The 20,232-nt window shown below is 37.1% G+C and overlaps 1 protein-coding gene across 1 annotated transcript in view; it reads left to right on the top strand.

The window, feature by feature from the left end:
- The first annotated feature begins 19,172 nt into the window (after window positions 1-19,172).
- The window catches only part of LOC107587098 (diacylglycerol kinase theta-like), a 22,952-nt gene continuing 21,892 nt past the window's right edge, over window positions 19,173-20,232 (top strand). Inside the window, exons 1-2 of the mRNA XM_016274742.1 lie at window positions 19,173-19,244; window positions 19,355-19,454. Of these exons, the coding sequence (XP_016130228.1) occupies window positions 19,173-19,244; window positions 19,355-19,454 (172 nt within the window). The remainder of the gene's footprint in view (window positions 19,245-19,354; window positions 19,455-20,232) is intronic.

Below are 20,232 nucleotides of genomic sequence, written 5' to 3'. Positions count from 1 at the left end.
AAAGCTTTAAAGAAAACACACAGCCAATTTGTAATAGGCTGTCTGAGTCTGTCATCCATCCAGTAAGCTGTTTCGATTTATAGCCAGTTTCTACGTAATTGACCATTGAGGAATTTTAAGTATGTTACAGACATTTCATTAAGGCAGTAAAGAATCATACCAGCTTGTGGAAAATGGGAATCTGATGTCCCCTTTAAAAAAAAAATTTTATAAGCTTTGAGAGATTATCCTTCTCTTCCACACTTTTGATTGATTTAAAAAACAGGAGGGTCAGTCCTGGGCAGTGATTGGAGTGTGTTTGACTAGATTTTGATGAACTGTGTATGTGTATGTGTGTGTGTGTGATTTTGAAGAGCTTTACAGGATGTGTGTATGAGGGTTGTAATAACCAGATGCCTCAAATGCCCTTTATGAAATATTTGTGGTTACATTTGTATCTTTCTGTTGAAAAATTAATCTCATTCTCTTCTACTGTGTGTGAACTCAGGCTGTATAAGACAAAATATCACTCCGGTAATATGCTGATCTAGGATCAGTTCAGTTCATTTAGAACTGATCCTAGAATGGGGGGGTTTGCTCTGTGAAATCTTCTAAACATGGCCTCCGACCTTTGAACTGACTTGGGGACTCGTGTCACCAAAATGTGTTTAGCTGCCGTAATATTTTCCTACTATAGTGAATAGTGTTTAAAAAGCAAAAAAAACATCTGAAACCCCAAACTAAAGGTTTGACAGGCACTATAAAGTGTTTGTTTTTTTGGCTGTAAATTGGTATTTATGTCTGTACCCTGTGAAGCAGTGTTGTACAGAGGGAAAATGTGTGCTTTGTAACTGGTTTTATTGTGATACTTTTATAATAAAACAATTCATTGTGCACTGCTGCTTTGACTTTCCATATTGCACACACATTCGTTTCCATTCCATAATTGTGCTGTCTTCTATAAAACCACCAGCAGATGGTGTCCAATCGTACCTTTTTAATTCTTTGAATTATCATATACCTGTCTTTTCACATTTTTATTGCAGTCTTAAGCTAATTATAATTTTAATAGCATTTATATAATTTGATATACCTTTTTTTAATTTCCTATTGTTATTTTTCAAAATTTCAACTCTTCAAGTAATTTTTTCAATTAACAGTTTAGTAGTATAAGTACAGCTACACATAAACACATTAATGTTTATGTGTAAATACACTGATTCATCCATATCAGTGTCTGATACTGAGTGTAAAACATCTCACACGTTTTAAACATTAGTTTTCTTTCTATAAAAAGGAACAAGAAAAATGGGATTAATCACAAAATGATTGACTTTTTTTTTTTTTCATTTTTTGTCTGTTTTACAAGCTTGTCTTCCTGGTTGACAATCAGTTCACTATAGAATTGCATCCTCATTGGATTCATGGATTCATCTCACCTATTAAAATGTAGTCCTGGGTCTTCACCCAAAAATGTTTTTCTTCACCTGAACAGATTTGGAGAAATAGCATTTCATCACTTGCTCTCCACTGGATCCTCTGCAGTGAATGGGTGCCATCAGAATGAGAGTCCAAACAGCTGATAAAACCCCCACAATAATTCACAAGTAATCCACACGACTCCAGTCCAATCAGTGTATTGTGAAGTGAATACATTGTATATGTGTAAGAAACAAATCCATCAAGGCATTTTAAAATCCATATTACATTTCCTCCAGTGAAAATGTCCATCTGTTGTCCTTTCACACTAAAATCTAGAAACAAGAATTTTTAACTTTTTTTCGCTTGTAAACAGTGCTGGATCTGTGCATATTTCATCTGTTTCGCTAAAGAAAGCAATATCATGGATAGAGGTCTCATATTTTAGAAATAGTTTAAAGATAAAATGTCTTAATGATGGATTTGTTTATTACAAACACAGCTTTTCACTTCACATGATGATGGATGGACTGGAGTTGTGTTGTGTTGTGGACTCTTGTTCTGATGGCACCCATTCACTGAAGAGGATCCATTGGTGAGCAATGTAGTAATGCTCAATTTCTCCAAATCTGAATGAGGAAACAAACTCATCTACTTGAATCATCTTGAATGGCCTGTGTGTTTAAACAAATTTTTGAGTGATCTATTCCTTAAAGCAACATTCCTGGGACTGTACACTATTGTTCTTCCAGGTATGTTCAAGCCGTGTCATGTATGTCGCAATCTGGGTGATATGTAAGGGGAATATTTACCATCACTGGAAGAATATATATTTTGGTTCATAGTGGCGTCACAGTGAGCTGTGACCACCCAGTCTGTGTGTAGGTGATTGTATCTATCTGATACTGTTTTAGCTACACTTTGGGAACAAAATTGTCTCCAGAAGTGAGCTAATTCTGACAAAACTTTTTGGGCATGTCCTCACAATTAAAGTAGGCCTAATGACTCATACTTTTTTCATTCTACTCTATGACATAAAAACACTTATGACTGTAAGTGAGCAACCAGGATGGCGTGCAGAACATCAAAATGTCCTGCGAAAGTCGACGTAACTACGGAATTCCGCATTCTAAAAACAGCTTGTGGATCCTGCTTGGAGCTCTTGTGTGTGTGGCAAGCTGGCTAAACATTAAGTAGATTAGGATATATTAGGATTCATTCATTCATTAATTTTTTTTTCTTCTATTAAGAAATCCAATAGTGACTAGTATCTTTTTTTAATTATTATTTTGTTAATCTATTTTGTAGATACTAGCATTCATTTGCTTAGTCATTTGATAGCAGTTACTCTCCCATAGTGTTCCATTGTTACTGGTAACAAATTGCAATAGTTTCCTATTGAATTTTATTGGTATTTGTAGTGTGGATATTAGATATATAGCTATTGCCTTCTGGCATATACAGTGGTGTGAAAAAGTGTTGGCCCCTTCCTGATTTCTTATTTTTTTGCATGTTTGTCACACTTTAATGTTTCAGATCATCAAACAAATTTAAATATTAGTCAAAGATAACACAAGTAAACACAGCATACAGTAAAGCTGTAGTCAAGTCCAGCTTTGTCGAGTCCAAGACAAGTCCAAGACCAGGACTAGTCGAGACCGAGTAAAGACCGAGTCCAAAGAGGTTCGAGTCCAAGTCAAGTCCAAGTCCAAAAGTTTCGAGTCCAAGTCAAGACCGAGTCCAAATGAGAGAAAAAAAAAGGATCCTCTTCAAGACCACATACTTAACTATTGATAATGTATGTGATGCGAGAGACAGCATATCTCCTATTCTAAGAAAATCATTTTACATTATTATTTGTAATGATCAAAAAGCATGTGCAAAGTAACAACTCTGTAGGACAGGGGTCTCCAAACTAGATCCTGGAGGGCCAATGCCATGCAGAGTTTAGCTCCAACTGGCCTTAACACACCTATCCTATTATAGCAGACATATCCACTGATTTGCATTGATTTTGCCTTTCTAATAGTCCTGCATGATATGAGGAAATTCTGCTAAGTGTGATAACAGTAAATAACATGTTCATACTGCAATGACAATGAAAATACGATTCATCTTTCAGCCCTATTTCTAACCTCATAAAAAGAGTCGGTAACACTTTACAATAAGGTGTCATTTGTTAACATTAGTTAATGTATTAACTAACATGAGCAAACAATTAACAATATATTTATTACACTATTTATTTTTGTCTTTGTTAACATTATTTAATAAAAATACAGTTGTTCATTCATTGTTAGTTCATGTTAGTTCACAGTGCATTAATGTTTACAAACACAACTTGTTATTTGAATAATGCATTAGTGAATGCTGAAATTAAAGTTAATTAATATTAATAAATGCTGTAGAAGGAATATTCATTATTATTATGTTAACTAATGTAGTTAACTAATTAACCTTATTGTAAAGTGTTACCAAAGAGTCAAATACAAAGGCTAATTCTTATGCTCAGGATGCCTTCCGGCTCAACTCTCTTTGTGGTGTCTTTGTAGGTGCCTTGCGAAATTAGATGTTGTCCCACAGGTTTCTGCAATAGTTTTGTTGCAAAATTTGCAGTTGGCCTTGTGTTTCTTCTTCTTCCGTGCCCCGTCGAATAATTCTCTGTGGTTTGTAAAACCATACTGTATAATGCTGCTGTTTGCTGACATCTTGTCTGTGGTCAAAAATTTAAATGATTGATGCCTTCGCACAGCGCGCACACGCAAAACTTGGGATATGACACATGCGCGCGGTTAAGGCTAGAAGGGATATGTTTGGCGCTACTGGGTATGCGCACATAAATACAGCGTAATTTTTGTCACACTGTACAACAGTAATTAGTATTTAATTATTGCAAAGATTAAGTTTAAGGCTGGAGTAGGTGTAGACGTTAATAAAACACAATCTAACAGGTAGAAAATTAAATTAGAAACATCTAAACTTGTCAAAACACAGCAATTGCACCATGGGTTATGTGACAAGAATCAACCAATCAGCTTTATCCTTTCCCTTAACAAAATTGAAAGTTAAGCCAAGATGGAGAAACAGCTGATCATAGCTGTACAAGGATAGTCATTTTTTTTATAAATTTAGTAGCAGAGCTACTGCAAGGGATTTTTAGTGCTGCAAATCCATTTATCCTTTGCTGAAACTTCCGCGTCTTCATGGAGAGCGCAGGTCAGAGTTGCTTAGCAACGGCAGACGCCACGGGAGTGCAAGCATAGAGTGCAGGCTACAGAGGGCTTTGGAAAGAAGGAGAAAAGACCAACGAGAACATTTGGCGAGTCCAATGACCAAGTCCGAGACAAGTCCGAGTGCAAAACCAACGATTCCGAGACAAGTCCGAGATGATAGAAAAATGTCTCGAGACCGGACTCGAGTACTACAGCCCTAGTAAAAACATGGAACAGTGGAGAACCTTCCCAAGAGTGGCCGGCCGACCAAAATTACCCCAAGAGCACAGCGATGACTCATCCAAGAGGTCACAAAAGACCCCACAACAACATCCAAAGAACTGCAGGCCTCACTTGCCTCAGTTAAGGTCAGTGTTCATGACTCCACCATAAGAAATAGACTGGACAAAAATGGTCTGCATGGCAGAGTTCCAAGACAAAAACCGCTGCTGAGCAAAAGGAACAAAGGCTCGTCTCAGTTTTGCCAGAAAACATCTTGATGATCCCCAAGACTTTTGGGAAAATACTCTGTGGACTGACGAGACAAAAGATGAACTTTCTGGAAGGTGTGTGTGTCCCATTACGTCTGGCTTAAAAGTAACACTGCATTTCAGAAAAAGAACATCATACCGACAGTAAAATATGGTGGTGGTAGTGTGATGGTCTGGGGCTGTTTTGCTGCTTCAGGACCTGGAAGACTTGCTGTGATAAATGGAACCATGAATTCTGCTGTTTACCAAAAAATCCTGAAGGAGAATGTCCGGCCATCTGTTCATGACCTCAAGCTGAAGCGAACTTGGGTTTTGCAGCAGGACAATGATCCAAAACACACCAGCAAGTCCACCTCTGAATGGCTGAAGAAAAACAAAATGAAGACTTTGGAGTGGCCTAGTCTAAGTCCTGACCTGAATCCTATTGAGATGCTGTGGCATGATCTTAAAAAGGCGGTTCATGCTCAAAAACCCTCCAATGTGGCTGAATTACAACAATTCTGCATAGATGAGTTGACAAATTACTCCACAGCACTGTAACAGACTCATTGAAAGTTATCGCAAACGCTTGATTGCAGTTAAGTGTGATGAGTAAAGACGACCTCCTTTGTCGTCTACCATGGCTTGGACGCTGGCGTGCACTTCCGGGTTGTATCGGGGGTTTGCCAAGGGGGTGGGCGCTTTCAAGGTCACGCATTTAAAGGGCTGGAAGTAACCAATTTTTTTTCCAGGTGTTTTCTTTTGACAAAAAAAACATTTCTGACTGTTAAACTTATTAATTGCATTTTTTATGTTTGTTTATTTTCTGTTTCAGTAGATGTTCTGTTCTTCTTTAAACAGGAGACTATTTTTTTTTTTTTTTTTACTTTCCTTTCTCTTTATGCTATCTGGCTACAGAGTTGGTTTAGTCCAGTTCCTATTCTGGCGGGAAGTTAGAGTATTTAAGCCAGACCTTCTCAGCCTTTGGGGAGAGAGGGGTCAGTGAGTTAAGCTGAATGTTATGTTTATGCTGTCTAAGCAAATTTACTTTGTTCTTTGTAAGATAGAACAAGTGTACGCTGTTTTTGTAAAAATGTTCTGCTCATTTATTTATTTATTTTTTTCTTTAATCGTACTCACATACTTGTAAATTACACTCCCGATTCTTGTTACTTGGAATATAATAATAATTAAAAATTCAATTGGTGTGGCTTTACAATAGGCTTTAACAATTTTTAAAATATTGTTTAAATAATTTACAATTGTAGAGGAAAAATTTTAATTTTTTGTATAGCAGTCTTGTTTAAAGCCAATATTACATTAATCAAACTCCAAATATCAAGATTACTTTCTACATGATTTTTGGATATAATGCATGAGGCAATTATTCATCAGCTTATATGCAATAGGTCTGTCTCGGAAAATCCAGATATGTTTTATATACAGTATTTTATTTATATATTAAAGGGTTAGTTCACCCAAAAATGAAAATTGGCTTGTGTTTTACTCACCCTCGAAGCATCCTATGTGTATATGACTTTCTTCTTTCAGACGAATCCAATCAGAGTTATATTAAAAATTGTCCTGGCTATTCCAAGCTCTATCATTGCAGTCAGTGGGTGTTGCAGTTGAACAGTCCACAAGTCGTCAAATAAAGCTTGCGCATTCATAATAAAATGTGCCTCACACGGCTCCGGGGGGTGAATAAAGGCCTTCTGTAGTGAATCCATGCGTTTTTGTAAGAAAAATATCCATATATCAAACGTAATAAACACTTTTCTCTCACTTCCGCTGACTGTCATACACTGAAGCAGTTCCGGCGGATGATGTAGTACGTCAACGTTGCGTAATTAGTGACGAATGTAGAGAGAGAACAAAACAAAACGCCGGTCACGGATTAGAAGTATAAACCGAAGATTTGCAAAGAAAATCTCGGAGGATTTCGATATAAGCCAAGAAGAGACTGGTTTTCCTTTGCTAAAGTAAGGAAACTTTGATTCCTTTGCTCCTATAAACAAACTCACGAGACTAGCATATCTCAGAGGCGCGCGCTGCGCATACGTCATATGCCTTCCGCCGGAACGCCTTTCGTGTATGACAGATAACGGAAGTGAGAGAAAAGTGTTTATTACGTTTGAAATATGGATATTTTTTTACAAAAACGCATGGATTCACTACAGGATGCCTTTATTCACCCCCGGAGCCGTGTGAGGCACATTTTATTATGAATGCGCAAGCTTTATTTGACGACTTGTGGACTGTTCAACTGCAACACCCGCTGACTGCAATGATAGAGCTTGGACAATTTTTAATATTACTCCGACTGGATTCATCTGAAAGAAGAAAGTCATATACACATAGGATGCTTCGAAGGTGAGTAAAACACAAGCCAATTTTCATTTTTGGGTGAACTAACCCTTTAAGTAGACTATTTCATTTGTGCATGCACAACCGTTTACATTACTGTACAATTTAATTATGATTATCTCTTTTTCAGGAAATATTTTTTGCCTATACCATGAAAAATGCTAACATAAAAATGGTAACATCTAAACTAACAGGTTTGATTCAGGTCAGAAATATATTTAATCATCGATGAAAAAATATAATAATAATTTACATTTTAATTGGTGTGGCTTTACAATAGGCTCTAACAGTTTTGATTTGATTTTCTAACAAAAATCAAATCAATCTACATGCATTAATTTATATAAACGAAACTCGTTTATATGCGTTAAATCAGGTAGAAATGACTTTACAGTAACAGTTGCAGAATACAGTTGCCTTTTAAATTTTGTTCACTGAAAATTAACCTGCGAGAATTTAGAAAAAATAATTAAAATTAGAAAGACAATTTATACTGTAAAAGTGTATATGTATGTATATGTGTGTGTGTAATTTTATATATATATATATATATATATATATATATATATATTAGTAGTAGTAGAAGTAGTATTTATTTTATTTTGTTAATATACAGTGGTCAAAATGTCTGTGCATCCGTAGCGTTGTCCACTGACTTTCTATAGATTTTGGAATTAACATGAGGTGAAACTCTGGCTTTTATTCTCGTGGCTCATCTGACTATCTGTCACTAGTGTTTTGCAATGTTAGACTTAAAAAAAAAAAGTTGCTAAAACAGTTTAATGGGTTTATATGCCAAAGGCTTGTGTTGATAATGAATGTGTAAACAAAACAGTCTTTGTGATGTAATTTCTAACTGTTTCCGATTTCACTGGAGTGGTGGGCTTTACAGTTTGCGTGAGAACACGTCTTTGGTACGGTAAACTTTCAGATGTTTTTCTTGCTCTTGTGGTTTTGATAGTGAGAGGAGCTCAGCCTGACCAGCGAGATCACTTCCTGTCTCTGGCAAGCATGAAAACCAACAAATGCATCAGTGAGGTTCAGTCTGTACCTAGGGCCAAAGTGGGCTCTGACAGCAGCGTAAATAGGGCACACAGCGATCCAGCGGTCACCGACAACTGATCAGTGCTCTTGTCTTTGGTGCAAATTTTTCTCTTTTAAGTGCTGTTCATGAAATATTGCCCAGTCAGGTTGCCTGCTATTCCTTTTGGTGCTATTAATGATTGATTTATTTATAAAGTGAGTTCTAAATTGTGAAAATCACAACATGGTACACTGGGCTTAATATTCACTGCTGAGAAAGAATGGCAAGTTTTCTTTTTGCTAAAGCTGCTATACCTACATATCTTGGCAACATAATGCACCATAATTCTGTGGCCTACACTAAATCTCTCTCTCTTTTTTCCTTGCAGTGTGTAACTTCATGTCACATGAGAAGTGTTTGAAGCACGCCAGGACCGTGTGTTCCTGTATGGCTCCCACACAAGTTCAGGTGAGTGAAACGTGCCACATATATGACAGGGTAGACAAACATCATTAGTTTTATAGGTAAATCTCATGAAACATGTAAAAAAACACACACACACAATCTGGTCATATTGTATGCCAAAAAATGTTTTTGTACAAAATATATTTTCTTTTTTTTAATGTAGCTTGGATATTAAACTTACAAGGCAAGACAAGATTGATTTCACTAACAAAGCATTATTGAGGCATCACAACGCTGAATGGATGCTCTGATGATGGAGGACACAAAGTCTTGAACAATTATGTTGTTAATGAAGAACGATCAAGTTGTATTGCAGGGTATGATCATGCAAGAAAGATCATAATTAGCAGTTGATGCTTTACCTGTCTTATCCGTGGCTTTGCATGACAAACAGGAAGTGCATCACGCCCCGAATCTACATTGAATAATTTAGTCCTCGAGTCCTCACATACTGACTGGAGCTGTTTTGCTCAGTGACACAGCAGTCAGTGTAGCTCTTTGTCCAGCTTTCATAATGAATTACTGATGACTTCCTGCCGTGTTGTGGTCTTTCGTGAAGGCCAAGTGTCAGCCAGCCTTTGTGCCTTTGATAGCAGCTCATCTAGCAATCAAGAGCTTTATTATAACAGCCTTGCCCGGAAGTTTTTCTCTCTCCATGTACTCGCTACTGATTATAAACCCAATCTACAGTTGATAACCTCATTGTACTGATATAATGCAGGGCCATCATTGTCCCAGGCCCGGGTTGAAGGGGCCCACTTATACAAATTTTGTCGCCATCCCTCTAAATTTCAGCAGTGGCCTTGGTGATATGAACATATTGTGTTAGCATGCTGATTTGGTTTGTTACACTTCGCTCTAGCATATTTGATTCTGTTCGGTTTGTCACATTTGGGTCAAATATTTTTATAATGGCTGCTAAACTGTTCATTTCACCATTTTAACTTTCTGGTGCTGCTTCTATGTATTTTATATCAGTCCATGGTCTTCGTGTGACGTTGTGAATAAATGTCTTATAGTAGCTAATTAGTCCATAGAAGAAATAATAAAAAAAATACCAATATTATTGTAATGTTGCATTATTTGTCCAGTGTTAGTTTAGTATTATTTGTATACTATTATATTATTTATTAATATTTAGAAATAATTTTAGATTTTTATTTCTATATAATTTTTCTATCATTTATTTCTTTTGTTTTATATTTGTATATAGCTTACATTTATTTTTATTTCAGTTTTAGTAATTCTATCACTTTTCACATTTCAGCTCCCAAGGCAACATTTCTAATTTTCAAAACAAAATTTGTTTTGCTTTTTTCATCTCCTACTATTTTGTTTAGTTTAGTTTTGTTTTAGTTAACAACGACACTGTGTTTGTCTAGTTGCTAGGCCAGTAGTTTTTGACACAGACAATTTGTACTTAGATAATTAGAGGATAAAAAATGTAATAATTAGATTCAAATCAAGAATTCATATCCATGTATTTGTCATTTAAATGTTAATTAATTAATTAATTAGGATTGGAATATAATAAGTGGGCTTTATCAGTTGTTTTTCACATAATAATGACTGTAAACTGTCCATTACGTATTGATTGTATCAATCGGATGTACAAAAAGGCTTTGAACCGTTACTTGGTCTCGAAGAAAAACTGCTATATATAAAACAGGATGTACATTTACTATGAAAAAATGAACCGTTCTGGCTGGTTAACAGCATGTGATAAAGTAACCACATGAAATGCTTGCTACTTGGAAACTGCATCCTCTCAAAGTGCTGATGCCACATGTGCCACTGCATCAGGGCTGTGTTTACAGCGAGAAAAACCTGCCTTGCGTACACCAAACAGCACAGAGGTGACACAGACCGGCCAGTCGCATCAGAGCAGCCGTAGGGCATGACAGAAGGCCGAGTCAAGCACCATGCCACAGCAAAACTTAATTTAGACTGAAAGATAATGAGGTGGAACAGAAACCACTGGTCTGAATAAAAGACGGGCCCTCAGAGACTCTTCTGGAAGTTTGCCTTCATACATAATGCATGCAGAGACAACAAGAAAGTGCATGCAGTGTTTTAATTCTCTTTTCTAGTTTCTTTGGCTGTAAGACTGATGTGTTCAGTTTGAAAAGGAAATGGATGTGACTTTTTTTGTACTGGCTGAAGACTTTTCTCAGCTCTGTGTGTGTGAGTATGTGTGTTTGTGGGTGGGTGGGTGGTGTAGGAGTGAATCAGTCTCCGAGCCAACTGCTCATTTAACCTTTACTTAACAACCTCGCTGAACCGCATCTGAGGAAATATGAACACAACAGTTGCAGCCATTCGACACTGTTATTACTGAAAATCGAGAATATGTCCTTTAAGACTTGAAAAAGTTTATAGTCATGTATCACCTTCACTTACCTGTGAATAAGTGGGAATAAAATCAATTGTTTAATAATTTTTAAATAAAGAAATCATGTGCACGCAACACATTTCACTTCTGAAATGTAACGGATATCCATATGAAACAAAATCAATTTGACAGGATAAAATGTAGGGTTATGTGTTAAATAGACATGTTTTAAATTTAAAGAAGTGAAATAACAATTTTCTTTAGAATAACTTGATGAAACATTCACAATAAGGGACCAATGTTATTTTAGTATAGGGTTTCTGTGGGTCTTAATTCACCTTCCACAAATTAAGGTCTAAAAAGGTCTTAAATCTGAGCAGAAAGTGCTAAATTCATAAAGTCATGGCATTAAATGTTGCATGCACTGCAAAAAAATTAAAATAAAAACATCTTACTCTGTATTTTGTTTTCCAATACAAATATCTAAACATCAAGATACATTTACTTGATGCAAACTGAACATATTAAGTCTTGTTTTCTGAAACATAAAAAAGTGAGTTATGCAAAAAAAAAAACGAACAAATATGGGTTATGAAAACCTTTGAATTATCTCAAAGTTGATCATAAATATTATGTTCCATTCAATTATTATTGTCATTATTATTTCTGTTAAATTAGGTTTTAAATTTATCATCATAAAACCTTCTTAAACCCTGTAGTATTGTTTATATACTATTATAGTAGCTTGTATTTTTATAGTTTTAGTTTCCATTGTCATTTTAGTTTAAGCTTGAGTTTTTTTCAGCTTTTGATATTAGTTCTAAAGTTTTTGAGTTTCATTTTTTTCTTTTAATATTAGTATTTAATTTTATTTCAGCTTTTTTCAGTTTATAATTTTAGTTTTAGTTAGCAATAACCACTGCCAGGGATATTTATTGAGTACATAAATTGAGTAATTTTTGATTTCACGTTATCTTTAAAGTAATTACTCAATTTAAATTTGTTGAATTATGAATCTTAATCTATAATATGAATATTAATCAAAACAACAAAGAGTGAAAGCTTTATGTTATGTATAAGGGCTAGCAGAACAAAACGCATAATTTTTCCATCCATTTTTTCCAAAAGCACTATTTCAGTTTAAGTACCTTAGCAGTAGACATTTACAGGAGCCAATCACCTTTAGGATCAGAGAAATGCGGCTAATGACAGGAAGCGAGGTCTCGTCCGGTAGGATGCTCTGCAGTCTACTGTAGTGACTTCTCTGGGAGGCCAAGAGCCAGTGAGGATGTGTCCACTGCAGGAGGGAGAGGTGGGCCGCAGCTGAAGGACACATGCCGTAGGGTGTGTGTGTGTGTGTGTGTGTGTGTGTGTGTTTGGGGCCTCATCATCAAAGATTTTGTGTAGCTCGGCAACCTTAAACACAAAACCTCACCATATTTTCCTCTGTATTACATGGAATTATATTTTGGTCCCTAGAGTTTAGGTATTTTCTGTGCACTGGCTGTATTTTGCCTCATGACATTCCTCAGCATTATGAAAATGTAGGCAGTCCAGGCTTCTAAACAGCTGTTCCATGTTTGTGAGCTCAGAGACATCAGCGAGTTCGATTTCTGGCTCCCTCACAAGCGTCTAAATAGCCTGATTTGCTTGAGCAAATGTCAAGCTATTTTTCTTTGTGTTCCCAAGTCATATAACCAAATATTGAGTAAGGCACCTAATCTATCCCATCGTACACTGTGTGCTGTGCTGTCGTGACTCGTGAGAATGTCTGCCCATAAATGTCACTTTGTTTTTTTTCACTGACGTTGACAGGTCTGCCTAGGTCTGCCACAGAAATTTAGTTAATGTCCCCTGCCTTTTTGCAGTACTTGCATGTTCACTATCAGAGACAAATCTGCAAAAAAAATAATGTTACCTTTAGGGGTACAGCAGCTTGTCACAGGCCCTCAAAGGGACACCTTTGGTATATTATATATCAGTATCTTAAAAGGATAGTTCACGCAAAAAAATCTGAAAATTCTGTCGTTAATTACTCACCCTCATGTCATTCCAAACCCGTAAAATCTTCATTCATCTTCAGAAACACAAATTGAGATATTTTTGATGAAATCTGAGAGCTTTCTGACCCTCCATAGTGAACATGTGGCGAAGACTGACAGGGAAGAGAAGAAATTGTAGAATAAAGTTATTTTTGTTTTCTTTGCGCACATGACATTGCTCGATGACATTACGATGGTGCCGCAGACGGCAGCCGCAGTGTTTGGCTCTCCAGTGTTTGTACTGTTTTTGTTAGTTTCTCCTGTTTTTCAGTGTCCTTACCATGTTTCTGGGTCTGGGAACATTTCAGTGGTGTTGCTGTCTATGCAGGGTCAGAAAGCTCTCGGATTTCATCAAAAATGTCTTAATTTGTGTTCTGAAGATGAACAAAGGTATTACGGGTTTGGAATGACATGAGGGTGAGTAATTAATGACAGAATTTAAATTTTTAGGTGAACTCTCCCTTTTAATTGGGCAGGTGAAACTGGTATGGGGAAAAATGAAATGCTTCACTTTTAAGAATGCTTAATGGAAATGTTCAGGAGCATAGACATTCTAAAGGGAGATTTCCTGTGTGTGAGAATTATGTTTTTTGCAGCATAGTGAATGAAGATCAGCTCAAGAGCCTGTCTCACTTACCCAGAATGCCTTGGACGAAATGGTTTGGTAACAGAACACACCTCTAACCACTAATTCAACAGCCTACTGAAGTGTTTGTAGAATTATTTACCAATCTGCACATCAAACAGCCGAAAGACCTGTAGATATTTATCCAGAGGAGTCACAATGCTGCCCATCAAGAGTGAGGAAATTGGAAGGAGAGGGCAGAAAGCCTGACTTTTCCTCCCCTGTTTCTGTGCTGTCACAACGACTGTCGTTACAGATGGGCACATGCAACAAGACAGCCCGGCTGGGATTTGTCACTGCATCTCTTCACTATATCAGAACAATTTGCTTTGGGTCTTTGAAAGCTCAAACTATGCTCACATTAAAAGTAAATTTTTATTCTGGATGTTATTTAGCTGGATTCCATTGTGAATCAATTTGGTTCATTCCATTAAGTCACAATCCAATTCCAATGTGATTCTCAATGCATCTGATGCATCTACATCAGTGTAAATGCATTGTTTTACAGTATACAGTACATGCGGCTGCAGAAACATACCATTTTGTCATTATGCTTTCTCTTTTTTTTTTATCAAATGCTGAAATTGTGTATCGTCCAGAATCGTTTGAAAATTAATAATAATGATGAATTGGTGCAAAATAGACAACAGCACTTAAATATTACATGCAGGGTCGGATCTACTGGGGTGGCAACTGCCACCCTAAGAAAAAGCTGTGCCCCCCCACCTGCCACCCCAGAATTTTCACAGAATAAAATATAAATGTAAGCAGTGTTTCATGTTCTACTTTTCAGCCACGCCGATGACAGAGTAACGCAAAATAATGGCAAAAACACATCTTTTAAGTGCATGATGGTTGCACGCGCACGCGTACGCAGCGTGCCAGTGTAGTCGGCTTCATTAGCAAATGACTCTTATGAACCGGATCTTTTTGAGTCAAAACCACAAAGCGCGATGCATTGTTTTACAGTATACAGTACATGCGGCAGCAGAAACATACCATTTTGTCATTATGCTTTCTCTTTTTTTTTTATCAAATGCTGAAATTTTGTGTATCGTCCAGAATCGTTTGAAAATTAATAATAATGATGAATTGGTGCAAAATAGACAACAGCACTTAAATATTACATGCAGGGTCGGATCTACTGGGGTGGCAACTGCCACCCTAAGAAAAAGCTGTGCCACCCCACCTGCCACCCCAGAATTTTCACAGAATAAAATATAAATGTAAGCAGTGTTTCATGTTCTACTTTTCAGCCACGCCGATGACAGAGTAACGCAAAATAATGGCAAAAACACATCTTTTAAGTGCATGATGGTTGCACGCGCACGCGTACGCAGCGTGCCAGTGTAGTCGGCTTCATTAGCAAATGACTCTTATGAACCGGATCTTTTTGAGTCAAAACCACAAAGCGCGTGGATTTTGTCGCCAAATTTAGCTACTTTCTCATTGTAGCTGCGACTTTTTTTTTTTTTTTTTGCCACAAGGAGCTAATTAGCTATATTTAAATAAAACTAGTGATTTTTTTGGAGATTTTTTTATTTTTTACTTGGCCACACGCTGCCGTAGGCCCGTGACCTCTCACGTTTGCTCTCAATCATGCCGATGAGTCTGCGCAGTGAACACGCCAGTACGCCACGCCTGCCATGACTCACACCACAATTTCATTATAGGCATCAATTAAGATGGCGGAGAAAAAAATGAGCAGCACTTTAGAAATTGCTGGTTGCAAGAACCTGCATTTAAAGACTGGCTGCAGCCTATTATGGAAAATGCATCAAAAGCTTTTTGCAAATACTGCAGAGTCATACAAAATGCTAAGAAGTCAGATCTCATTAAACATTCACTGACCTCCAAGCACATGGTGTGTGCAAAGCCTTTTTCTGATCAAAGGCATCTCTCCGTTTCTCTTTCTTTCTTTTGGCTCTGTGTGTTTTCTCAGTGGGATGGTTGTGAAGGTTCAGGATAAGTTTCGTCACCCAGACTGTTTCGTGTGTACAGAATGTAGGGAAAACCCTTCATAGATGATGAACTGTACTGTGAAACCCACGCTCATGCTCAGGCAAAACCACCTGAGAGTCCAGACCTTTGATCTTCTCAGTGTTCTTCTGATTACACCAGGGCACCAACTACTCCGTGCATGAACATCTTGTTTTAACCACGGACACAAAAGTTATACAATTCATGCACAGTCATATCAACCAGATACTGAGATAGAGACACAGTGCATCATGTGTGCTGGGATGCAGTATTTTGCACTTACTTTTAATAGAGTGTGTTGACTGAAATAAGTTTGTATGAATAAAGTTTTTGTTTTTGCTTTACTTTCCTTTACCTTTACCATATTTACTTTGTTTTCATATTTGGCGACATTTTGTGAAAAATTGAGACTTTTGAGGGTGGTTCTAGAGTTTTCCGAGGGATTGCAGTTCTGCAGGGACTGCAGTATCGCAGTTCTTTTTTCAACTGTTTGCACACAAAATCTTTACTTGTTGTCACACAATTTCTGAAACCTGACACTCAAACACCAGAACCACAGACATAATCTCCAAAACCATACACTAATTTGGCCTTTGACTTTGACTTTCAATTTCATAAAACACTTTTTGCAAAACGCAACACACAATTCTCTATGTAACACACAAAACACTAACAGCAATTACTATTATGGCAAAGGTGTTTGCAAATGTTTGCTTTTGAGATGTGTTTGTGATATTTTGAATGCAGTGCTGTTCATTTAGCAAGAAATGTGAGGCATTTTGCATTTTATGTGTGCAATTCTTGGTTTTGTGTGTAAAGTTTTGAAAAAAAAAAAAGGCAAAGTTTTGAAAATGTGTGTAAGCAGTTGAAAAAAAACTGTAAGAAAAACTGTAATAACTAGATTGAAAAGTTTGAAAGACAAATGTATGCTGGCTTGTCTTAAAGTCTTGTTTAAAAAACGTAAATGGTTTGGTCAGTTGCTAGGATATTCTGGGTGGTTGCTAGGCTCTTGCTATGCAGTTGTTGGGGTGTTGCTAGAGTATATGGTTGACTTGATAGTGATTACAGACATTCCCACCTCTGTTAATAACAGAAAATCAAACATTGTTTCGATCCAGTTTCAGTGCTTTGATATTATTGTATTTCTTTCTAATGTTAGGAAATTCAGAAGTTTTTGTTGCTCTTAAACTTGCACTAAACGTGATTATACCATCTAAGTAGCCCATTTAATTTTAATAGAACCACATGTCGTCTTTGGTGATAAAAGCTCAGAAACATTTATAACCTGTTGAAGTATTTTTATATTGTGCATTTACTTGGTGCCATGATGAATATTGAAATGTTATTATTTATTTTTCATTTTAAACTGTATAGATGATTACTTAATGGTAATACAATATTTGTGAACACAACTGTGTATGTCAGACCATAAATCCCAAAAAACTATGCATGGGGGCTTGCTTTGGTGTTGCCACCCCTCCTAGACCCCATGCTACCCCTTTGCCACCCTAAAAATTATTTTCTAGATCCGCCCCTGATTACATATTCTTTGTTGTATGCAATAATGATCCAGATGTGGTTTCCTTGATCTGATCACAGTGCATTTAAACTTAGATTTTGAAGTGGTCAGATGCTACCTGATTCTGAACCGATCAACCAAAATTGCATGTTAGATGTAAAGGGGGCCTCTATAGGAAGTAAATATGTGGAAGGAGAGGGAGAACCACTCAGACGATTTGGCTTTTCTTTGAGTGCATATAATTGCATATGTTTTTTTTTAAACAGGTTAAATGCTTTTAAATATAAAGCTTGAAGAATAACAGAGGAAGGATTAGGTTTCAGTGTTGTATTATGTTCACTTTTATCTGAATGTTATTTACTGTAATCTGAAACTGAACATTAAGAATGGCCCATGTTTGGTGCATGTGGTATACGGCACTTCCCGTTCTGTATTCAGTTATTTTTACACATGCATTGCTGTACATCAAAGTTTATTACTGGTACATGAGATCAAAAATAATTTAAAAATCAGCTATTTAAATCCTAAATGCCTTCTGTATTTCTACTCCCCTCCCCCAGACAGGAAGGAAGTGCGGGAATCCGCGCGCTTTTCCACCATTCACACTACACACTACCTCACAGAGGTACATACTGATCGCGCAGTGCTCACTGACACACGACTAGCCTATTAGTCGTGACTCGTGTCTGATTTGTGACTAGTTATTTTTAATGACTCAAACTGATTTGGAAGACTGAAAACTTTAGATAAATGGTATGCAGATGACTAGGCACAGATGAAATCCGCTGAGACATGTTCTGTGTGGGTTTTGAGATAGAAATCTCAAAATATGGTAAAATGTGTTAAACTGAAGAACCCGAGAGTGCTGCATTCTTTGGCATGCATAAACTTTCCAAATCTGCCGAGTAGTGTGTAGATTTCTTGTGGACATAGAAATGACTCAAACAGATCACTGAATCATTTTTGAACCCCTTTTTTTTAATCTAATGATTTCTTTAAGTGAATTAGACCTCCCAGACAATGTGAAGATAGCCTTGTGACTGAGTTATTTTCAATTTGGACTAGCACAGTGTGCCCTTCAAGTGGAGTTGGAAATATTGTAATGACGAGTTTCAATTACATTAATGACCAATTAAAGTTGTATTTACAGATGGGAAACTCAGAATTCTAGATGTTACACAAGTTGTGATGTTGGAAGTGATGTGTCGATTTGCAACATGGAGGAAACACTGATATAATATAAATGATATTGTATCTGTAATCCATATAGAGATCTGTTAGCGAAAGCCAAGCCTTTTGCGCATGGCGTTAATCATTTAATATTCATGGTTTGCTTCAGATACAGCTGTGATGCCATGTATACTTAAGTGATAGAAATTAATATTTTCCTTTTGGATTCAGATGTAATTAGTTGCTGTAAACAAACTAAATAATGCTATTGTGAATAATAGTTAACAATATGAATAATATTCACAATATCATTATTTTGTTTTTTCAGATAATTCCATGTTATGATTCCGAATTAAATGTTGTAATAGCGAACATCTGACTCGGAGGTACAAGTTTCACTGGTGCACTCGAAGGCAGCACGAGTCCCAGATTTAATTTTATTAATCATTCTTCTCCTTGTTTGTGGTATAGGTTCCTGTAGCGCACTGCTTCGGTCCCGCCGGTCAGAAGAAGAGGTTCTGCTGTGTTTGCCGGAAAAATAATGCTATTGTGAATAATAGTTAACAATATGAATAATATTCACAATATCATTATTTTGTGTTTTCAGATAATTCCATGTTATGATTCCGAATTAAATGTTGTAATAGTGAACATCTGACTCGGAGGTACAAGTTTCACTGGTGCACTCGAAGGCAGCACGAGTCCCAGATTTAATTTTATTAATCATTCTTCTCCTTGTTTGTGGTATAGGTTCCTGTAGCGCACTGCTTCGGTCCCGCCGGTCAGAAGAAGAGGTTCTGCTGTGTTTGCCGGAAGCATCTGGAAGGCAGTTCGGCTCAGCGCTGTGAAGGTGTGTGTTTGTGTACTTGTTTATGCTACATTATGGCAATGTCCCCACAAGGATAGTAAAACCTGAAATGTTTGACATTGTGGGGTCCCCACGAGGAAATTTTTTTTTTTAAATAGTAAATGATGTTTATCTGAAAGTGTAATAACATGTCTACGTCACGATGTGGGAAGATTTGCATAACGCCGCCCAAATGTTCACACAAAGAAAGAAGGCGTAACTTTTATTCTCACTGTAGTATTGTTGTTGCCATAGCGCCATGTCGTGAAGGCACTGTGTGTTTCGTTGTGAAAGCAAAACTACTTTGTTTGGGCTTCCAAAAGAGGGCGATAGCTGCTTTGTCATGCCTAGAGCTGAACCATGCTGGTCGCTGAGGAAATACATCAACTTCGCAATGTGGATCGCCGGATCGGCTTTCACCATGGACGAAGCGTAGTCCAGCCCGGGGTCGTCACATGTGGTTGCCGCAAGCCCGCTGAACGCTCCTTCGTCTAATCCGCCGGCCGCGCCGTTCTCAAGCCCGCCTGCCTCTGCTCACTCAAGCTGTCCTCCGCTCACTCTAGGACTCCGGCCTCCGCTCACTCAAGGCCGCGGTGTGTGACACTGTTTCGTTGTTTGTCAAATAAATAATTTTACGTAGGCTACTTATTCCCAACACTTTATTAAGCTTTAAGTTACATCTCAAATGACAAGGAATCAACTTATAATCATGTTTATATTAATTAGTCCGTAAACCCATTCTCTGACAGCCTGGGTATGCGTTTTTTTTTTCTTTTTTTTT

Source organism: Sinocyclocheilus grahami, unplaced genomic scaffold, assembly GCF_001515645.1.
Source record: "Sinocyclocheilus grahami isolate Dianchi unplaced genomic scaffold, SAMN03320097.WGS_v1.1 scaffold89.1, whole genome shotgun sequence".
Taxonomy (NCBI): Eukaryota; Metazoa; Chordata; class Actinopteri; order Cypriniformes; family Cyprinidae; genus Sinocyclocheilus; species Sinocyclocheilus grahami.
This window is presented reverse-complemented; position numbering and strand designations above follow the sequence as displayed.